General features: G+C 37.8%; 2 protein-coding genes across 3 annotated transcripts; one reads left to right on the top strand and one right to left on the bottom strand.

Moving 5' to 3' along the window:
• The first annotated feature begins 1,059 nt into the window (after positions 1-1,059).
• LOC110029652 (pectin acetylesterase 9) lies at positions 1,060-13,741 on the top strand. Of its 2 annotated transcripts, XM_020732047.1 has the most exons (13): positions 1,060-1,280; positions 1,489-1,571; positions 2,517-2,646; positions 2,923-3,002; positions 3,097-3,183; positions 11,290-11,414; positions 11,493-11,553; positions 11,663-11,719; positions 11,800-11,877; positions 11,978-12,083; positions 12,689-12,834; positions 13,118-13,202; positions 13,476-13,741. In XM_020732047.1, exons 1-13 carry the CDS (start codon positions 1,112-1,114, stop codon positions 13,595-13,597), a joined length of 1,329 nt encoding a protein of 442 aa, XP_020587706.1. In that variant the 5' UTR covers positions 1,060-1,111; the 3' UTR covers positions 13,598-13,741. The 2 variants fall into 2 exon arrangements, with proteins under 2 accessions (XP_020587706.1, XP_020587714.1); XM_020732055.1 differs by having other exon boundaries at positions 13,118-13,539.
• Positions 13,742-14,512: 771 nt separating this feature from the next.
• LOC110030888 lies at positions 14,513-15,303 on the bottom strand. Its single transcript, XM_020733900.1, has 2 exons — positions 15,056-15,303; positions 14,513-14,762 (listed from the first exon to the last, which is right to left on the bottom strand). Exons 1-2 carry the CDS (start codon positions 15,301-15,303, stop codon positions 14,513-14,515), a joined length of 498 nt encoding a protein of 165 aa, XP_020589559.1.
• Between the last annotated feature and the right edge of the window lie 4,476 nt (positions 15,304-19,779).

Consider the following 19,779-nt stretch of genomic DNA (forward strand, 5'->3'; position numbering starts at 1 on the left):
TGATAATTGAGAATTTTATCATGTTGAATGTGTGAAAGAATTTTCACCAATCGATTCATCACTAAAATTAGGGGCGAGCAATCAATCGATTTGAATGGATCATTTCTCAAATTGGCTAAACTGAATGCAATTGAAGTTCAAAATTAAAAAATTCGGCTAAACTAATCAAAATCTTCATAAAACGTCCGAGCCAACCAAATCAAAATTTAACTTGATTTTAACACCAAACCAAAATTTAATTGTTATTTGGCCTCATTAACACTTCCTTAAATAATAATATAATATATGTTCCTGCAATGGAGCTGGATCTACACGCAATGATCACACTGATACAATAAAGCCTTCTGATTTGGAAACTGTCCCTCATTGATTCGTTCATCGCTGTCTTTTAATTACACCAGAACAAATAGAGTAATGGCAGAGCTATACAAGGCATGACAGTGAGCCTGAAAGAGAAAAATTAACGGAGTAAAATCAGGAAACATTTTGCTGCAATGATAAGCCAGAAAATAGTTTCCTATAATAAGCTTAAATCCATAATAATTCCTTACAGATTCTCCTCCCCCAACCCACATGGAAACCAAACATCCAACAGTTCTCTTCTTTCTATTTTAAATCCCTGCACTCCAGTTGCTTCCAGCATGAAACGACAACTTTCCTCAGAATTTTAGGCTTTATTCATCAAATCAAATTCTTTTCAAGAGAAATTTATCTTCCAATATTTCAGCAAAATAATTTTTTTTTTTCACAAATATGGACAGTCATTCCAACCGAACAGAACCTCAGGAAAGCGAAACCGGAGTCAAGTCAATTTTTCAGTTTCCAAGCCGCAATTGTCCCGCGAAGCGCAATAATTAAGTTCATTATTTCCATTTCGTTCGTTGTCTGATATGATATGATGTCAGTATCCCATCCGCAGCGAAACAAAAAGAAACTGACAATTGATAGTGTCTTAACTCCTCTCCCATGGACGAACTTTCTCCTTCCCCTCTCCCCCTCTCTTTCTTCTTCTTCTGCTGCTCCTTCCCCTCTCCCCCTCTCTTTCTTCTTCTTCTTCTTCTTCTTCTCCCTCTCCGTCTCTGTTAATCTATTTCCTAAACGGCATTCGTGGATGGGGAAATTGAGGTTTTTGGCGATATGGGCGGCGGTACTAGTCCTGCTGAGCGTTGATTTGGGAATCGTGGAATCCCTCCGGCGAACTCCGGAGAGAAGCGGGAAGACGGAACAGAGGCTGTTCGTTAACATGACTCTCGTCAGTCAAGCTTCTTCCATTGGCGCAGGCAAGTTTTCTATCTCTTTCAATGGAGAAAGATGTGGAATTTAGAAGAATGTAATGTAAGGAATTACAAAGTTACATTTTTTATTATTAATTGTGCCGGGCAGGAAGAAATTAGAATTTAGAAGAATGTAATGTAACAGTAGAAAGACTGTAATAAAGAAACAGGCAATGATCAGAACAAGTATAAAATGAATAAATTATTGATGCAGTTTGTTTGGATGGGAGCCCGTCCGCATATCACCTTCATAGAGGATTCGGGGCCGGCGCCAACAATTGGCTTCTGCAGTTTGAGGTAATCTTTCTTTTTCTTTTTCTTTTTTTTTTTGCAGAGAGAATATGTTTTGACATCTAAATAACCAAACATATATTACTAATAACAATAATGAGATTTTGGCATAGAAGTAGAGATTGTCACCATTAAACTTTTGCTTAGATCAATCAATTACAGTCTGCAATTGCTTTAGAAGCAAGTGTTGCTAGGATTAGGGGGAACAATTGAAGTTAATATGTTCAGGAGCAGATGTAGCTATTAAGTGAGTGTTTCAACTTCCTTTTATATATAGTGAAGGAATTTTGGTCTGAAATGAAATTACAAGAATAATTTCCAATAAACAAAAAAATGTCATTTTTAACCAATTTGGAGTATTATGAGGCATATAAAAGCAAGTTTCCTTTCTTATATCCATAATTGATTTGAAAGACAGTATGCCACTTAATTCATTGAACTTATTCAATGAAGAAATAAGCAAGTGCATATAAGTTATAAATTTTTGCATTTATAGATACTCACTTTAAAAAGTTTATAATTCCCTAAGCTCTCGTTTGGTGGGCCTCAAGACATGGAAATAGACCGACAAACTCATTGATTCTTCATTAAGTTTGCTTTTCAATTTACACTATCATTCTCCCCAATTTTAATAATTTCAATGTGGTTGTAAGAGTTTTTTTTAGTTTTACAAATATCATATTTTTGCTAAAGATCATTATCTTTGCCAACTTTTTGCTCTTTAATTATCACATGAAACAAAATGAAAGTTAGTTGTGCTAAAAATAAAAATCATACATATAAAAATTAATACATTTTTATCAGGTGTGTATAAGTCATGTTAAATAAAATATTTCTTTTTATTAAAAATATACTTATGAACACATTTTTATCTGAAGTTACAAAAATTTTTTTAACTATTTTGTCATTTGGCTAATCAATCAAGATTTGCTACATTTGTTCAATTGATAGGGAGGTGGGTGGTGCAATGATCTATTGTCATGTCTAGAAAGATCTAAAACGAGACGTGGATCCACTCGATATATGAATAAGTTAGAGGTCTTTTCTGGTATCCTTGATGATGATCCCACCAATAACCCTGGTATATAATTATATATAACCCTATATCATCATCCTACTCTTCTCTCTTATTCTTCTTATATACTTACTTTAATGTGAAAATGTGTGTGGTAGTTGACAAATTAGTTATGATAAATTCCTAATTTATATAAAATTTTAGGACATTTTGCAATTTTGACATAATATTTTTAGTATGAAGAGTAATTAACTAAGAGACCTAACATTTAAACTTTATGAAAACACATCTAAAATCAATACTAAAAGAAACCAACAAATTCATTGCCTTATTAAACAACAGATTTTTACAACTGGAATCGAGTGAAGCTTCGCTACTGTGATGGTGCTTCTTTTGCTGGTGATTCAGAATACAAAAATGGAGTAAGATTTCTCTTCAAATTTGAATAAATACTTTAACTCTTATTATTCTTGTGCTTGTTTGGCATTCTCTAATCAATTGAGCTTGGGTATTTAGACAACAGTCCTTCACTTCAGAGGGAAAAGGATATGGGAGGCAATCATAAATGATCTTCTTCCAAAGGGATTGATGAATGCACAAAAGGTATGTAAATTGCATTATTGACATAATTATAATCAATTGATTATATCCTTACAATATTGATTGATTTTATGAAAAAAAAAATTTTTCATTTGTGTTGCGTAGTGATTGAGATTCCAAAACTATTTATGCAAATCTTAAACACCCCCTCTATTTATTTGTTGTGTATGACCAAATAAACTAATTATATTTTTTCACTACACCAAAGTCATTATTTGGTTCTTATTAATAGAAGTTAGGGGAATATAAATAAGCATGCAAGAGAAGGAAAAAAGAAAAAAAAATTGTGAAAGTAAGCTGAATAAGAATGATATAAAGGTATATCCACTTTTGGAAGTTTTTGGGCATAATTGGAGGGTCAATCAAACTCTGAATCTAGCAAGCTTTCAATCAATCAAGCATCGCGACAAGATGAAACCAAGGAGCCAACGATCACTCAATTCTAACATTATTAACGCACTTAAATGTCCATCGATTGTTTCCCGATCAAGGGGATCTCTCTGGGTTGTCTGAAGTGGTCTATATTTCTTTCTTATTTGTATCCTAGAATCTATAAATGGTGTCGTGCTCCCCTCATGAGAAAGAGAGGGGGAGTCTAGGAAAATGAAAGATCAGATTTTGCAGAAGAGGGAGTTGCAACTCATCATCCTGCATTGCCCCAGTTGCTACCACTGCTGCTGGCCACCACCACCAACCGTCGACTCCTACACCTGCAGTCGCTCACCCTCGTCAGCACCATTGATCGCTCACTCCTACAGCCGCTGGCCAATGCTGGCCGCCAACATCAACCCTCTCTGGTCAACTTCAATTGTCTGCTTCCTCCAGCCTCTTCTGTCGCTTCCGGCCTCCGCTGCCCATCATCGATCTCCTGCACCAGCATTTGCAAACCGCAGTTGAACTTTAGTTTCTGTAGCCACTGGCTAAAACAGCCCGCCAACTCCGATCACTGTCGTCTTAAGCTAACTTCAGCCACTGGCCGATGTTGTCGCCGACGAACTCCGTCCCCCACCGCCTCAGTCCAACTCTAGTCATGACTGCCTTCTTGGAAACTCTAGTTTCCACCATCGCCTAAGCCCTTTAACTAACTTATGTCGCAGCAGCCTCCAACCAACTTCGACCACTGCTGTCACTGGTACCTCCAACTACCGCCTCCGTCGGCCAACTGCGACCGCCTCTGCCAATGCTGGCCAACATTGCTCATTGCCCTTCGATCAACTCCGCTTGTCGTCGTCGCCATTCACATCATTGGTCGCCACTTCCTCCTTGTAGTGAAATCCTTGTAAATTCACAATGTGCATTAATGGGCCAACTGCGACCGCCTCTGCCAATGCTGGCCAACATTGCTCATTGCCCTTCGATCAACTCCGCGTGTCGTCGTCGCCGTTTACATCATTGGTCGCCACTTTCTCCTTGTAGTGAAATCCTTGTGAAGTCACAATGTGCATTATCGAACCCCGACAAACATTACAGAGTAATAACGCATCACACTTACAGTGCAACGAAACCTCACAAAAACGGTGTAACAATACACGCTGAAGATGGTGATTATCTTCAGAGTCTTAAAGCTCTCCATGTGCATCTCTCTAGTCAGGCCCTTGTGACATATGAACGTCATCAAAACTTACCACAACGGCCTAAATGGTCCAAAGCTCATTTAGCTCCCGAATTCAACCTTTGAGGCCTAAGGACGTTGTCTTAGCTCACCACTATGACATACGTTGTCAACTATAACCTAAGTGGTTCACAACTTGTGCAGCGCATGGCTCCGACATTAGAGACATACGAATCTTGCCACAACTCACCACTATGGCCTATGTGACCAACTACGTCCTACATGATTCACTTCTTGTGTAGATCCTAACTCAGTCACCCGCAGCCTACGGACGTCGTCACAACACCACTATAGCTTACATGACGAATTACAACCTACATGGTTCACAGCTTGTGCAACTCCCAACTCTGCTCCCTAAATCATATGAACATTGTCGCAGCTCGCCACTACGTCCTACGTGACCAACTACAATTTATGTGGTCCATAGCTTGTTTAGCTTTCGACTCCGGCTCTTGCAGCCCATGAATGTCGCCACAGCTCACCACTACGGCCTATGTGACCAACTACGACTTATGTGGTACACACCTCATGAAGCTCCCAACTCCAATCCCTACGACCTACGGACATCGCCACATCTAATCACTATGACCTACGTGACCAACTACAATCTATATGGCTTACACCTCGTTCAGCACCCGACTTCGGCCCTCGCAACCCACGAAGGTCGCCACAGCTCAACATTACAGCCTACATGTCCAACTAAGGCTTACGTGGTTCATAGCTCATGCATTTCCCAGCTCCGACCCTCGCGGTCAGCAGACATCACCACTACAGTCTATGTGGTTCACACCTTCTATAGCTCCTAAGTTTGGCTTTTGTGGTCTATGGACGTCGCCACAACTCATCATTATGACCTACGTGACCAACTAAATCTTATACGACCCATTACAACCTACGTAGTTCACAACTCGTTCGGCTCCCGACTCTGGCCTCCGCAACCTATGGATGTCGTCATAGCTCACCACTACGACCTATGTATCCAACTACTGTCTATGTGGTTCACATCTCGTGCAACTCCTGACCCCGGTTCATATGGCCTACAGAAGTCATAACAACTCACCTATTTGCACTACATGACCAGTTCTAACCTATATGATTCACAGCTCGTGCAACTCCTGACTCCGACCCATGCATCATACAAAAATCATCATGACTCTCCATTATAACCTAAGTGACCAACTACAGCCTACAAGGTTCACAGCTTGTACAGTTCCCAACTCCTGTCCCCACGATCTATGGACATCGCCACAGCTCACCACTACGACCTACGTGACCAACTATGACCTATGTAATTCACAGCTCGTGCAACTCCTAACTCTGGAATTCAAGGCCTACAGATGTTGTTACAACTCATCACTATGGCCTATGTGACCAACTGCAGCATATGTGGTTCATAATTAGTGCAGCTCGTGACTCTGGCCTCTCCAGCCTATGTGGTTCATAACTAGTGATGCGTCTGACTCTAACCCCTGCAACCTACAAATGTCAACTACAGTCTAAAGATGTCACCACTATTACCCATGTGGCCAACTGCGGTCTACGTGGCTCACAACTTCTGCAGCTTCTTATTATGGCCATTGTGGCCAAACGACACTCCTGAAGCAACTATTTTCCTACATTACCAAGTACTAACATGGCTTTCAACTATTACATGTACAACAAGATGGTTCTATGACCATTGTCTACAACATTGACGACAGACTACTGCCTCCATAGCAATCGAATATGACCTTTACAACCTATTATCATCAAGAACTGCATTCATTATAGTTAGAATACGACTATTATCGATGAATCACTATTGTACTTTTATAATAATCATCTTTGTAACTTCATATTCTCTAATTAAGGAGAAGAGTCGACATGTGTAATCACCATTCATAGTGGATTATTTCAACCGGGCTTAGCCCTATGATATTTTCCTTTTTTCGGGATTTTTCACAAAAAAATTGAGGCGTCTTCTTCTGTTTATATCTTTTTTATTATCCGAGTGTGTGTTGAAGTCTCACAAAATGCTAAGATAATAATTCATTATTATATTATTTGAAGTCTCACAAAATGCTAAGATAATAATTCATTATTATATTATTGCGGACCTTCCAACATGCATCAAAACCAATATGGCCAAATTACTCATTTAGAGGGCTTCGTTTGTAACTACTTTTTTTGTCGAGCTGGCTGACCAATTAATATAGACAAATGATTCGAGTTATAACCTTACTGGCATGGTATGAGATTATTTTGTGTGTAAATGTAATATTATTTTTAATAAGACGTTAGTTTCTTAATGAGCTTAGATTAATCAAAATTTTGTTACTATCAAGAAATTTTGATAGAGAGTGATCGGGGATAGCCTTAAATCTTATTGAATATGTCCCTATCTATATTTCTATTCAGATTCATTCCTTCGTCTCAACATTTAAAGAAGAATTTAAAATTTTACCACTCCCCTTCTTGAGGACTTCTTCATTCAATACTAACCTCACAAAATCATTAAAGTTTAGTTTCATACCACTTGAAAAGTTACTTATCGACACAACTTGTTCATCCCAACTATCTGACAATTTTCCAAGAATTAACAGTGCTCTGACCTCGTCATCGAATTTGATGCTCATCGAACACAACTAGTTTGTTATAGTGTTAAAATTATTCAAATATTCAACCATTGAACTACCTTCCAAGATTTTCATATGAAACAATCTCTTCATCAGAAAAATTGTATTTGAAGCCAAGGGCTTCTCATACATCTTTGTTAGTATAGCCATGAGATATACATCTTTGTTAGTATAGCTAATGTCGTTGGGTCGACGATATATCTCAGGAAAAAGAGGAAAGACAATCGGACTCTACATATACATGTCTGGTCCTAGATCTATACAAAAATATAAGATTCAAACATAAGGTACGGGATACGAGTTGTTGCTCCACCTCAAAACTCATGCCTGTACCTTATCTTTGATACAAACTCAGCTTAGGGATTATCAAATACATTGGAATGGGAAAATAAAGGCTCAACGTGAATAAGATTGTTAGCATGGGTTAACTTATGAAATTGTATCTAAGTCATGCTCTTTTTGTCGGGGGAGCTAAATAACACCTGAAAGCAAAGAGTTGGTATAAATCATTACATGCTCCTCCTTAATGGTACATGTGTGTGTGCATATATATAGTCACAGCTCCTTGTAAAAGAATGTTTTATTATGCTGCCATGCATATCAAACATGCAACCACACCAAAACGCACAAAAGTGATGCTTGGCTAGAACAATCAAATCAACATAGAACAATAGTCAGAGGCGTCCCAAAACGCACAAAAGTGATGCTTGGCTAGAACAATAGTCAGAGGCATTAAAAACACTACCAAGCACTCTAGCCCTAGCCTAGCACACCATTTAACGAGAATGTGTCATAACTAAAATTTAAGTGCTCAGGGTAAATCTCCGGGTATGTATGACTTTGAAGGGGTCGTCATACCGTCCTGTCCTAAAGATCCAAAGGATCTAAAGGGCATTACCTATGATGGATTTTGAACAAAGGTTCGCCTTACATATGGCACAACTTACTACATGCATAATTTTAAAATTACGGTGGATGTCATAAATAAAATAATATATTTTTTTAGTTTTAAAATGAGGGCTATTAAATACATACCCGTAACATGCAAGATGACACGAGTTAGATCCATTTGATCCTTAGCACACTCATACTCGTGTCAATCTTGATTCTTTCACTTGCAATGTTCGTTATGACATAGCAACCAAAAAGGGTCACTCGCTTATCGAACCTGGCTTACTATCCATGCATGCATACACATACAAATGCAAATGCAAAAAAAACATATGCTAAAAGTGATGATGAGTATTTTTTGGAGGCAGTGACTCAGAAATGGGTGTATTGTGGAGGTACGACTTAAAGGAATTTGTGTGTCGTGGAAGCAGTGGCCTGGAAGGGGGGTGCGTGTGTCGTTGAAGCAGTGATCCGAAGAACGGGTGTTCCATGGAGGGTGGGTGTGTTGTGGAGGCAGTGGGCCAAAGGATGGGTGTGACTTGAAGACAGTGACCAGAAAGGGTGGGGCATGTCATGAAGACAACAAGCTGAAGGATGGGTGTGCGATGGAGGCAGTGATCTGAAAGGGTGGACATGTTGTGGAAGCATCGGCTTGAAGGATGGGCGTGTCTTGGAAGAAGTGGCCTAAAAGGGGCACGTGTCTTGGAAGAAGTGGCCTAGAAGGGGCGCGTGTCGTTGAGGCAGTGGCCCGAATGATGGGTGAGTCGTGGAGGCAGTGGCCCGAAAGAGTGGGTGAGTCGTGGAGGTAGTTGGACGAAGGAACGGGTGTACCACAAGGGGGCATTAACTCAAGTGGTGAGTGTATTGGGAAGGCATTGGCTCAAAAGGAGCAGGCATGTCGTGAAGACATTTGCCCAAGTTAGAGAGTTTACTGGAAGAGCATTAACACAAGAGAATGATGATTCTCATTGGAAAGAATCATCCAAGTGGGGTGAATATATGAATGAACACTCAAAATGTAACTTGAGAATGTGATGATGATTATGCAAAATATCATGCAAGCAATACTAATGTGCATGCAAAACATACAACGAGCAAGTGAATTTGGTTGTTCGAACCACTGGGTCAACCGGGTTAGTCAACCCGGAGCAACATAGCCAATAGACTCAGCAGGATAAGGTGGCCAATTGGACCAAAGTGATTGGCCAACCGGGCTGGGGCGATCGGTCAAACTGAAATGATAGGTTGAATGGGTCAGGGTGGTTGATTGGAGCAAAGTGATCAGTCAACCAAGGCTGGGTGGCCGGTTAGACCAAACAGACTGTGTGGCCGGTCGAGGCAAAGTTTTATGCCAACAGGAGCGGGGCGCCGGTCGATGTAAAATATAATACTTACTAGGTTAGGGTGGCTGGTCGAGGCAAATTGTAATGCCGATCGAGCCTAGGTGGTCAATCGAGGCAAATTGTAATGCTGGCTGGTCTAGGGCCGCTGATTGAGGCAAAGTGTATTGTCGAGTAAGCTGGGGTGGTCGGTCAAGGAAAAATGTTGTGCTGACTGAACCTGGGAGGTCGGTTGAGGCAATGTGTAATGTGTGGCTTGAAACATAAAAATCACACACATGATTGGCCAATCAATAGACGTGTGTACGAGCCAATTAGGGTCGGTCGGCCAATTTGCCTAGCGTGGGCGACCAAACCCATGAGCATGCAACCAAAGAGGATGTGTGACCGAGGGGATGAAGATATAATGATTTGAATATGGGTGAGCTTTGCATGTGTGACTAAAGATGTGTTCTACTATGTATGATCTACTGAACGTAGTTAGGTGCAACCAAAGGGGATTTGAGCAATGATAAAAAATGAGTGAGTGTTGTTGGGTTAGTTGAAGATGGGGAGAGGCATGATGGCTAAGGTTAGTATGATTCTACTTTTAAATTATGTTGTGAGGAAAATCTTTTTTATCTACTTATTAATACACTTTCTGGGCTTATAAGCATATGAGAGAACGATTAAAGAAAAGAAGGATAAGGATATAGAGGCATATCCCTCAAATCAAGTATATTTCAAAAACCAAATTCTTAAAATATTTTTTTTTCTTTTGATAACAGTTAATAAGGGTTATACTTATAATCATTTTTATACAACTTTATTTCAATTTATTATTTTTTAGTATTACCATACATTAATTTTAACAACACCTTCTATAAGAAGTGTATTTTAACTTTGCTATTTTGCTAATTGGATTATCCAAACTTAAAACAAACACTTAGAATTTTGCTTATTCTCTACTCATCTTTTTTCTTTTCATCATTTGTTCATTGAGCAATGGGTTGACAAAATTCATGATAAATAATAATTTAGGATGATTAAAATATTTCATGGCCTACTAGTTAGTTAGAGAGTCTCTTTTTTTTGAAGTGATGGGTTCAAGCCAAATATTTTATGATTCATCACTTATGATTAAAAAAAAAAATTTATGTTGAAGTATGAAACTCAAAACATCATAGGAATTGAATAAAAAAAAATATTTCAATAGCATGTACCCACTACCATGATTAAAAAAATTTCAAAAGTGAAAGGAAACATCTCACAGGAAAGAAAAGCAAAAGTGAAAAAGTGCTGCAAATAGGCAAAAGGTAATTTAATGCCTAATTGTCCACTCACTCCCAACCCCACGTCCCCACACCCATATGCAGAAGAAGCACATGAAATGTTTATGACCCTCAGTATTCTACAATTTTTCTTTGCAACTCCGAAAAAAAAATTCAAAATATTGGTCTTGTCAAGTGGCCCTCATCTCTCTGCCAGCTTTCAGCCTGCCACACACTTCAATGCTAAGAAACATTTATTTGCAAAATAAAAGCACAATCCTCCTCTCTGGTGAACTACAGATGCTACAACCAACTTGGCAGACAAGTTTTAACTTTCATGCTATTATTTCAACTTACTAATTACTGATTGTTTTTCTGTAAATCATCTTCCAATACTTCAGGCATTGCTTTCAGGATCCTCCGCAGGTGGACTTGCTGCCTTCCTTCACTGTGATTCTCTCTCTCAGATGCTCCCAGCATCTGTTATCATAAAATGCATGAGCGACGCTGGATTCTTCCTTGATGTGTAATCCTCATACTGGTTCACTAAATCCTTATTTCATGTTTATTACGGCATCCTAATCCTTACTCTTCAAATTCTCAGAAAAGACATAACTGGCAATGACACCATAAGAACCTTTTTCAAAGGTGTGGTTAATGTTCAGGTCTGTTTCTATCTTCCATTTATATTATAAAATGATACGCGAAAATCAAATCATAGATTTGAGTACATGAGACCTCTACTGCCCTACCAACATGAAGTTAATGCTGTAGGGAATACAGAACAACTTGAACAATGCTTGCTTGGCCTCTCATTACTTCCCCAGTCAGGTTGATATCCCTTTACAAGTAGAAAATAGTAAAAAGTTGAAAATTTCAGAATGGCTGATATTGCTCATCTGTCAATGCAGTGTTTCTTTCCTCAATATAATCTTCCTTACATCCGAAATCCTTTCTTCATTTTGAACTCTGCTTATGATGTGTATCAGGTGAGGAGTGATGAAGAGTTAGAAAAGTTTTTTGTTATGTCAGTGATTTAATGGTCTATTTTCAACATGAGAATTTTAATGAGCTCTTCATGCTAAACAGTTTCACCACATATTTGTACCGCCTTCGGCCGATCCATCGGGACAGTGGAATCCTTGTAAGTTAGATCCAGCATCATGTACTCCAAACCAGATTAGCATTCTTCAAGGTGAACAATTCTGTTTATTCTTTTCTCTTGGGGCATTTACATACGTACCACCCAATACCTATGTATTAACATCTGTAACACATAAAGTTTGGTTTTTACAGTAATTCCATACATAAATCTTTCCTACCACATGACAAATACCAGTATTTTAACTTTCTAAATTGTGAAATGCACCTTTTGACACATAAAGTTTGGTTTTTACAGTAATTCCATACACAAATCTTTCCTACCACATAAAAAATACCAGTATTTTAACTTCTAAAATGTGAAATGCACCTTTTCATGCATAGGCAAGGTGGCATTTATGTAAAAATTGAAGTTTATGTGTTAGATATGTAAATACACCGGTTCTAATTCTCTTATATTGTCTTCTTTGCCGGTGTTTTTTAACACTGAAGTTATTTAGATAAAATGAAATAAGAAAATTTGCAGTTTAACAGTGAATTGTCATGATTTAATATTTGGTTTTGTAATCACTAATGAAATCAGATGTGAGGATATTGATAATATGGTAAAAGTTTGGTTCAAGAATTGCATCCAATTTATTATAAATCCTCATAAGAACGCAACATTGCTGTTCTTAAACCAAGCTATCGTTGTTGCAGGATTCAGGAATAAAATGCTGACAGCACTTGCAGCGTTTGAAACCTCAGGGATTGAAGGAATGTTTATAAACTCCTGCTTCACACATGGCCAGAGTGAAGTGCAGGACTCATGGTATGCTGAAGATTCTCCAAGAATACATAATAAGGTATGCAATTGTACCTCGATTCTAAGTTTCATTGACTTCGATTTGATTTTGAATGGTCTCGAGTTTTCAGGCCTTAAAGTAAAACAATGATACCATCAAAAGTGTCCAAAACTGAAACTGATAAAACTGTTAAAACTGAAATTTCTTTTGGAACTGCAAATGAAACTTATTTAGAAGTTTCTCTCCATATTTCTTTTAAATGCAGCATTACATGAACAAAACTATTGAGATATTTCAAGACTCAACTGTAAATTATCAGATTACTGATCCTTCTTTTGTTCAGACTATTGCAGATGCTGTTGGTGATTGGTACTTTGGGAGAGGAATTGCCAAAGAAGTTGACTGCCCTTATCCTTGTGATCACAATTGTCAGAATCTCGTCCCTGCAGTAGAACCTGATATTATGTAGATTTTTTCTTAACAATTTCTTAGAATCAATGCAATGAGTGCAAGATGAGGCTCATATAGTTTATGAAAAGTTACAAAATCATAGAAAATGTTTAGTTTCGTAGAGATTTTTCTTTTGGTTTTTTCTTCTTAAGAAAGTGAAATCATTGATTGATCATAGCATCAAAGGAAATAAGAATGTTCACCAGTTATTGATTTTTAGCAAAAACTGAGCTGTTTTTCAAATATTACAGGTGAAATGCCTTCTATTTCTTCTGGTAAAGTGAGAAGATCCCAACTTTGGATGACAATGGAAGCCTTTTATTTATTTATTTATTTATTTATTTTCGGCATGAACCATGATTATGTGGCCTGACACTGTAAATTTGGTCTAAAATTATTATGTATATTTCTGATTTGTAAAATTTTCCCAATTATATCTGCTAAGCTACATTACTAGCGAGGTGAAACAAAGGATAGGCATGAATTGAAAAGAGTATACATGTTGATTTAAATAATATTGAGCCTCAATAATAGAAATTGTCTGACATTGTTTTTCTTTTCTTTGTTGTTGTTATTCTCGATAATATTTATAGCACATTGACACCTCATGTGTCTACAGCCATATGTGGGATGACAATTATTTAATTGCAATATATTAACACGCTAAGAAGACAAAGTCTAGTTGGGTTAGGCTATACATGTTAAATGTTTTAAAGAACTTCGTACTCAAATTCTTGAAAGCTTTTGTTTAGAATATTTTATATTAATGTTTTATAAACAAGCCAACTTGTGAGGTAACAGTTCAAATTAGAGTTGTCTTAGGCTTGAAACATTAGGTTGTCAAGTTTGGTAAATGAGAAATTCTTTGAGCTGAGTATGATTGATAAAGAATTTATTGCTCTTGAACACTTGTTCTATTCATCAATAGCTTGGGCTTATATAGGGCCTTACAACAATTTACAAATAACTATCTAGACTTCTTCTATATTTTCTATTTACAATTAGGACTTTAAACTAGATACAAATCTCAACACTACCTCTCAAGATGGGCAAAATATATCTACTAATCCCTTCTTGTCACATAACTTGACAAATCTAATGAGCTAAGTTCTTTTGTGAGACGGTCAACCACTTGCTCATTAGTGGCTACATGATACAGCTCCACTAGTTCGTTATTCAACTTTTTCTTGATGAAAAACCTATCAATCTTCGCATGTTTGGTTCTATTGTGTTGCACCGAGTTGTTGACAATGTTGATTGCTGACTTGTTGTTGCACCACAACTTCATTTAAGCTCCTTGATCTGTCTTGAGCTCTACCAATAAGGTTTTCAGCCACATCATCTCAGCAACTCCTAAGGCCATGGCCCTATATTCTGTCTCTGTTGTTGAGCTCGCTACTATCGGCTGCTTTTTACTCTTCCAAGAAACCAAGTTACCACCTACAAACATGTAGTATCCAGATGTGGACCTCCTATCATCAAGACAACTCCCCCAGTTAGAGCCATAATAACCCTCAATGCTCACATGTTCATTCTTCCTACGAAGATCAACCCCTTCCAAGGTGCACTTTTCAGGTACTTCAGAATCTGATATACAACGTTTGTGTGGCCCTTCCTTGGATCATGCATGTAATGACTCACCACACTTATTGCAAATGATATGTCGAGACGAGTGTTACTCAAATAGATGAAACAACCTACCAACCTCTGGTACCTCTCTCGATAAACTGGCTCTCTCGCCTCTGCACTTAACTTTTCCTTCTAATCAATAAGTGAAGTTGTAAACTTGCATCCCAACACGCTTGTCTCTATGACTAAGTCTAGCACATACTTCATCTGAGATAGGATAATCGTCTTTGCACCACGAGCCACCTCAATTCCAAAGAAGCATCTAAGTTGTCCCAGGTTCATCTCAAACTCTTTGCCCAATCTTGACTTTAGTTGCGCAATATCTCCCTCATCATCAACAGTAACTATCATATCATCCACATACACAACAAGTATAGTGGTGCGACCATCATTTCTTTGAATGAACACTGTGTGGTCAGCATTGATCTGCTGATAGTCCATACTTACCATTGCCCTCATAAATCTATCAAACCATGCTCGAGGAGACTATTTCAAACCGTATAGTGACTTCTTCAGTCTACATACCTTGCCCATTGTTTTGTTTGTATCAAAGCTCGGGGGTATTTCCATGTACACCTCTAGTAGATCACTATGAAGAAACACATTTTTCACATCCAGTTGGTGCAAATGTCTCCTCTTAGTCGATGACATACGTATGACTATATCTTTTATCCACCAACTGTGCTTTGTAGCGATCAATTTTTTCTTTTGAGATCTACTTCACTGTGAAGACCTATTTGCACCCAACTACATTTTTCTCTGTTGGCAGCAATGCAAGCTGCCACATCTTATTCTTCCTGAGAGCACCAAGTTCCTTCAGCATGATAGTCTTCCACTTTGGATCCTCCTTAGCTACCTGCCAACACATGGGAATAGAGACAGTGCCCATAGATGCAATGAATGCTTTGTATACAGTTGATATGCTAGAGTATGAGAAAAACTGAGAAATATCATGTGAGAAACCAAAACGATAAAAAAAAATGACCCCCACATCGTTGCAAGAGGTCATGCTTAAAGTCATGGGAGTGGGAGGAGAAGAGTCAGGAATCATATAACCTGTGCAATTTGATTCTAAGGTGGATGGTACAAGTGTATCATGAGTTGGGGTAGACTGGTATAAGGACTTTGTGATGGCATGAGTGGCATGACGGACACTGTTCCCTCTTTCTATCTCCTCCTCTTTGTATGCACTCTTAGCTCCCCTTAAGCTTGAATTCCACAACCTTTGGGCTCAATTTTCTCATTATTCGGTTCTTACTCAGCTTTATTATTCTCATTGTCTAACCCTTCATTAGCAGATTCTTCCCACACAACGGGACAAGGCATCGTTCTCACATGTATTAATCCCTTGCCATCACTACTCTCCCCCTCTCGCCTCATACCTCCAATATATGGCAAGTCACCGAAGAGTGAGATCACCTCCAAGGAATAATATGGTTCTGATTCTCTAAATTTCATATCCATACTCACAAATAAACTCCTCTCAATTGGGCTCCGATAAACATATCCCTTCTGAATAACAGAATAACCCACAAAAACACATTTAATAGCTCTGGAATCTAACTTCCCTACTGATTGTCAAATGTCCTTCACAAAACATACATAATCAAATAGCTTCAATGGAAGAACCCCGTCATTATCTCCTTTCAACAACTCTCAAGAAGATTGCCACATCAACACTCTTGAGAGCATTCTATTGACCAATAGAGCAAATGTTAAATTGTTTGCCCCCACAAGTGCTTTGAGACATTCATCGAGATCATTATGCTTCGAGCTACATTTAGAAAAGTTATATTCTTCTAGTGTGCTATTTTATTTGTGTCGATGTGTATGTGGTTTGATGCTCTATCCCTTAAATTGACAAGTACTCCTCAGACATTTTAGTGGTATACTCTATCTCATTATCAAATCTCAATACATTCACAACTGCACCATATTGAGTTTAAATCGCTCTGTGAAAGTATCTAAGCAAGCAAGTGCATCACTTTTGTTCCTCATTAGATACAGTCAAGTAAGACGAGAAAAACAATCAATGAACATCAAAATTTCTATAACTATTCATCGAAGTTGTAGAACAAAATCCCCATACATCATAATGTATCAAATGAAACACTAGAGCTCCTGTTCCCATAACTGACATAAGATTACCTAGTGAGCTTGTCAAACTCACAAACATCACACACTAGTTTTTCCTTATTTGCCTTTTCATACAAGCATGGATACAAACAACTCAATAGAGTGAGTGAAGAGTGTGTTAGCTGCCTGTGATGTAGCAATAATACATTCTCCACACTCCACTCAGATCCTTCTACTCTAGCATTCTCAACCATAAATGTCAAGGCTGAGTCCATCCCCTCTCTATCAATTTATCAGAGTTCAATATACCACGTGTCAGTCCCAAGTTTTGGTCAGTCTCCTTCTCTTGAAAGATCACCCTAGGAATATCAAATTAGACAATACATTTTTGTTGAAGAATAATAGCACTAATGGATAAAATGTTCAGTGGAAAGGAGGGAGCATGCAAAACATTAAACAAAATCATAAATCGTACCCTTACTGACCACAAGTTGTATTATACTATTAGCAGTCTGAATGCTCTCTAGAACTGCTAGATGAGTATAAGAAGAGAATTCTCTAGGGTTACCTATCACATGCTGAGATACACCAAGATCTGCATCCATTCTGGTGCTCTTGTAGTTGATATAGAGGCAAGAACATGTGTATCACGAGTACTTTTGGTTGAGTGAGCATAAGTTGTAGTGTTGCCCTTGAACGACGATAAGGTGGATGCATTCTCAGTCATATCACCTGTCCCTCTCTGCTTCCTCTTCAACATCCCAAAGAGCTCGTAATCCTTATCGTTAAAGGTTACCTCTGTCTCTTTTTTGTCCTCCGCTACCATTAAATTTATCCGGTACCCCTCTCTTCCACCTCTTTGGCCTCCACGACTATAGTCGCGACCTCTAAACTGTCCATATCCACTTGTCTCTCGCTCCTCGGGTGGCTTTTGACAGGCCCTGCTTAAGTGTCCCACTTCTCCACAGTTGTAGCACCTGTGGGTCTCCCCCGAGCACCTGTCATACCTGAACTCGAGGCAGCCAATGTTGTTTGCATTCCTGGAAGTTCACTCGACTAAGCTAGAACACGTGTTGAGATAGTTGCTCTCGTCGACACACCAACTTCATGTATGAGCCCAACCAAAACTTTCAAAACTTCAAAATCTATCTTTCCCAGAAGTTCTAATGATTTGCTATTATCTCCGTCCCCTAACATCCCGAACACAATTCTTTCATAAGGCAACCACCAAACTTTACTATGTACAAACAAAAGCAAAGTCCTGCTCCGCTCCTTTCTCTCGCGGTAAACCTTCGCGGTGATGTAGATGTCGATCTCGTCTGCAAATTCCAGCGAGCTCTATCGCTGCTGACAGTACGACGAGGGCTAGCTGCTAGGTTAGTTTTTGTACCATAAAAAATAGATTGCTCTTGAAAAATTATTATATGCATCAATTCTTTAGGAGGCCTTACAATATTTTATAAATAAATTTCTAAATTACTTTTATATTTTTTATTTACAATTAGATCTCTAAATTAAAAATAGATCTCAACAAGTAAAGGCAAGAGCTACCATGATTTAGTTACACTGTTGACTGACCCAAGTTAAAATTGTTTTACATTTTAAAAAAGCATGAGAGAAATCAATTTAGCTTTGCAGTCAGCTTTTACAAATTAGATCACATGATTTTTAATATATCTAATTAATAAAATCTAAAGATCAAGTGTTGCAAGATAAAATATACACAACATTTTTGAATGACTTTATAGACTTGCTTAATTTATGAAAGTTTAGAATGAACAAATATAAAGTAGACCATGACTCACAAATCTACATAAATTTTTAAGGAAAACCTGAAATGAAAAATCATAGAGAAAAGCTCTGTTGAAATTAATCAGCTATAAGTTACAAAACCCACACTTTTTTTGTCTTTTAGAGGGGATGTATTACATGACAAGGAAACAAGGGTGGATCTGGATATCATTCAATGTCAGGTTGTGATGGAAAATGAACATCAATATTATTTGGTGACAATTGAAGGCGAGTATCGACAATTTGTTATGTTAGTGATAGATGATATCAAATGATGACAAACCAAGTGTCAATAGCAATCAATAACAGGCATCGACAATTTGTGGCATCGAAGATGGGCATTAGTGTTGATCAATGGGGGAATTTGACACTGATCAAGGATGTGAATCAATAGCAAGTATGCATAGCTTTTGGTATTTTTAGAGTACTAAAATTCTCTTTTTTGAAATCCTTTTGAATACATGAAAGCGAAAAAAAAAACATTTCTATAGTTCAAGCGTAGACATCCTCTTCATTTTTTTGACATAAATGAGTTAAAGAGTTCCACCTTGACTATTTGATTTTTTTTTTTCTTAAATAATATCATATGGTCTTAGTAATCCTAAAACTACATTATATTTAGCTCTAGATTTCTCTTGTTCAAAGTGCTCAATTATTTATAGAATTGAATAATATTAAATTTGGGCATAGAAATACAACGAGTTTAATTATTAAATCATTGAATAGTTATAAATGATATTTATTATTATGCATTAAATTTTATTGTTTTCTTTCGCAGCACAATTTTCAAAAAACAAGAAAATCATAAAACTAAATATGTAAAAAAAAAAAATCATGTCAGCACGAATCTCGAAGAGATCCAACGGTCCATAAGACAAAAGAAATATTAAATGTTAGACTGGCTGGTAGAAGAAGTGGGGGACCCAAATGTCTGACTAGATGAGCAAAACTTATAGCCAATTATCATAAATATGAATGTATGGCACGAGTTGGATGACTCACCTAGTCATAAGGTAAATGATCACCTAAACATAACACTTCGATGAAATCAAGCCCGAA

The sequence above is a fragment of the Phalaenopsis equestris genome, unplaced genomic scaffold (assembly GCF_001263595.1).
Source record: "Phalaenopsis equestris unplaced genomic scaffold, ASM126359v1 Scaffold000002, whole genome shotgun sequence".
Classification (NCBI taxonomy): Eukaryota; Viridiplantae; Streptophyta; class Magnoliopsida; order Asparagales; family Orchidaceae; genus Phalaenopsis; species Phalaenopsis equestris.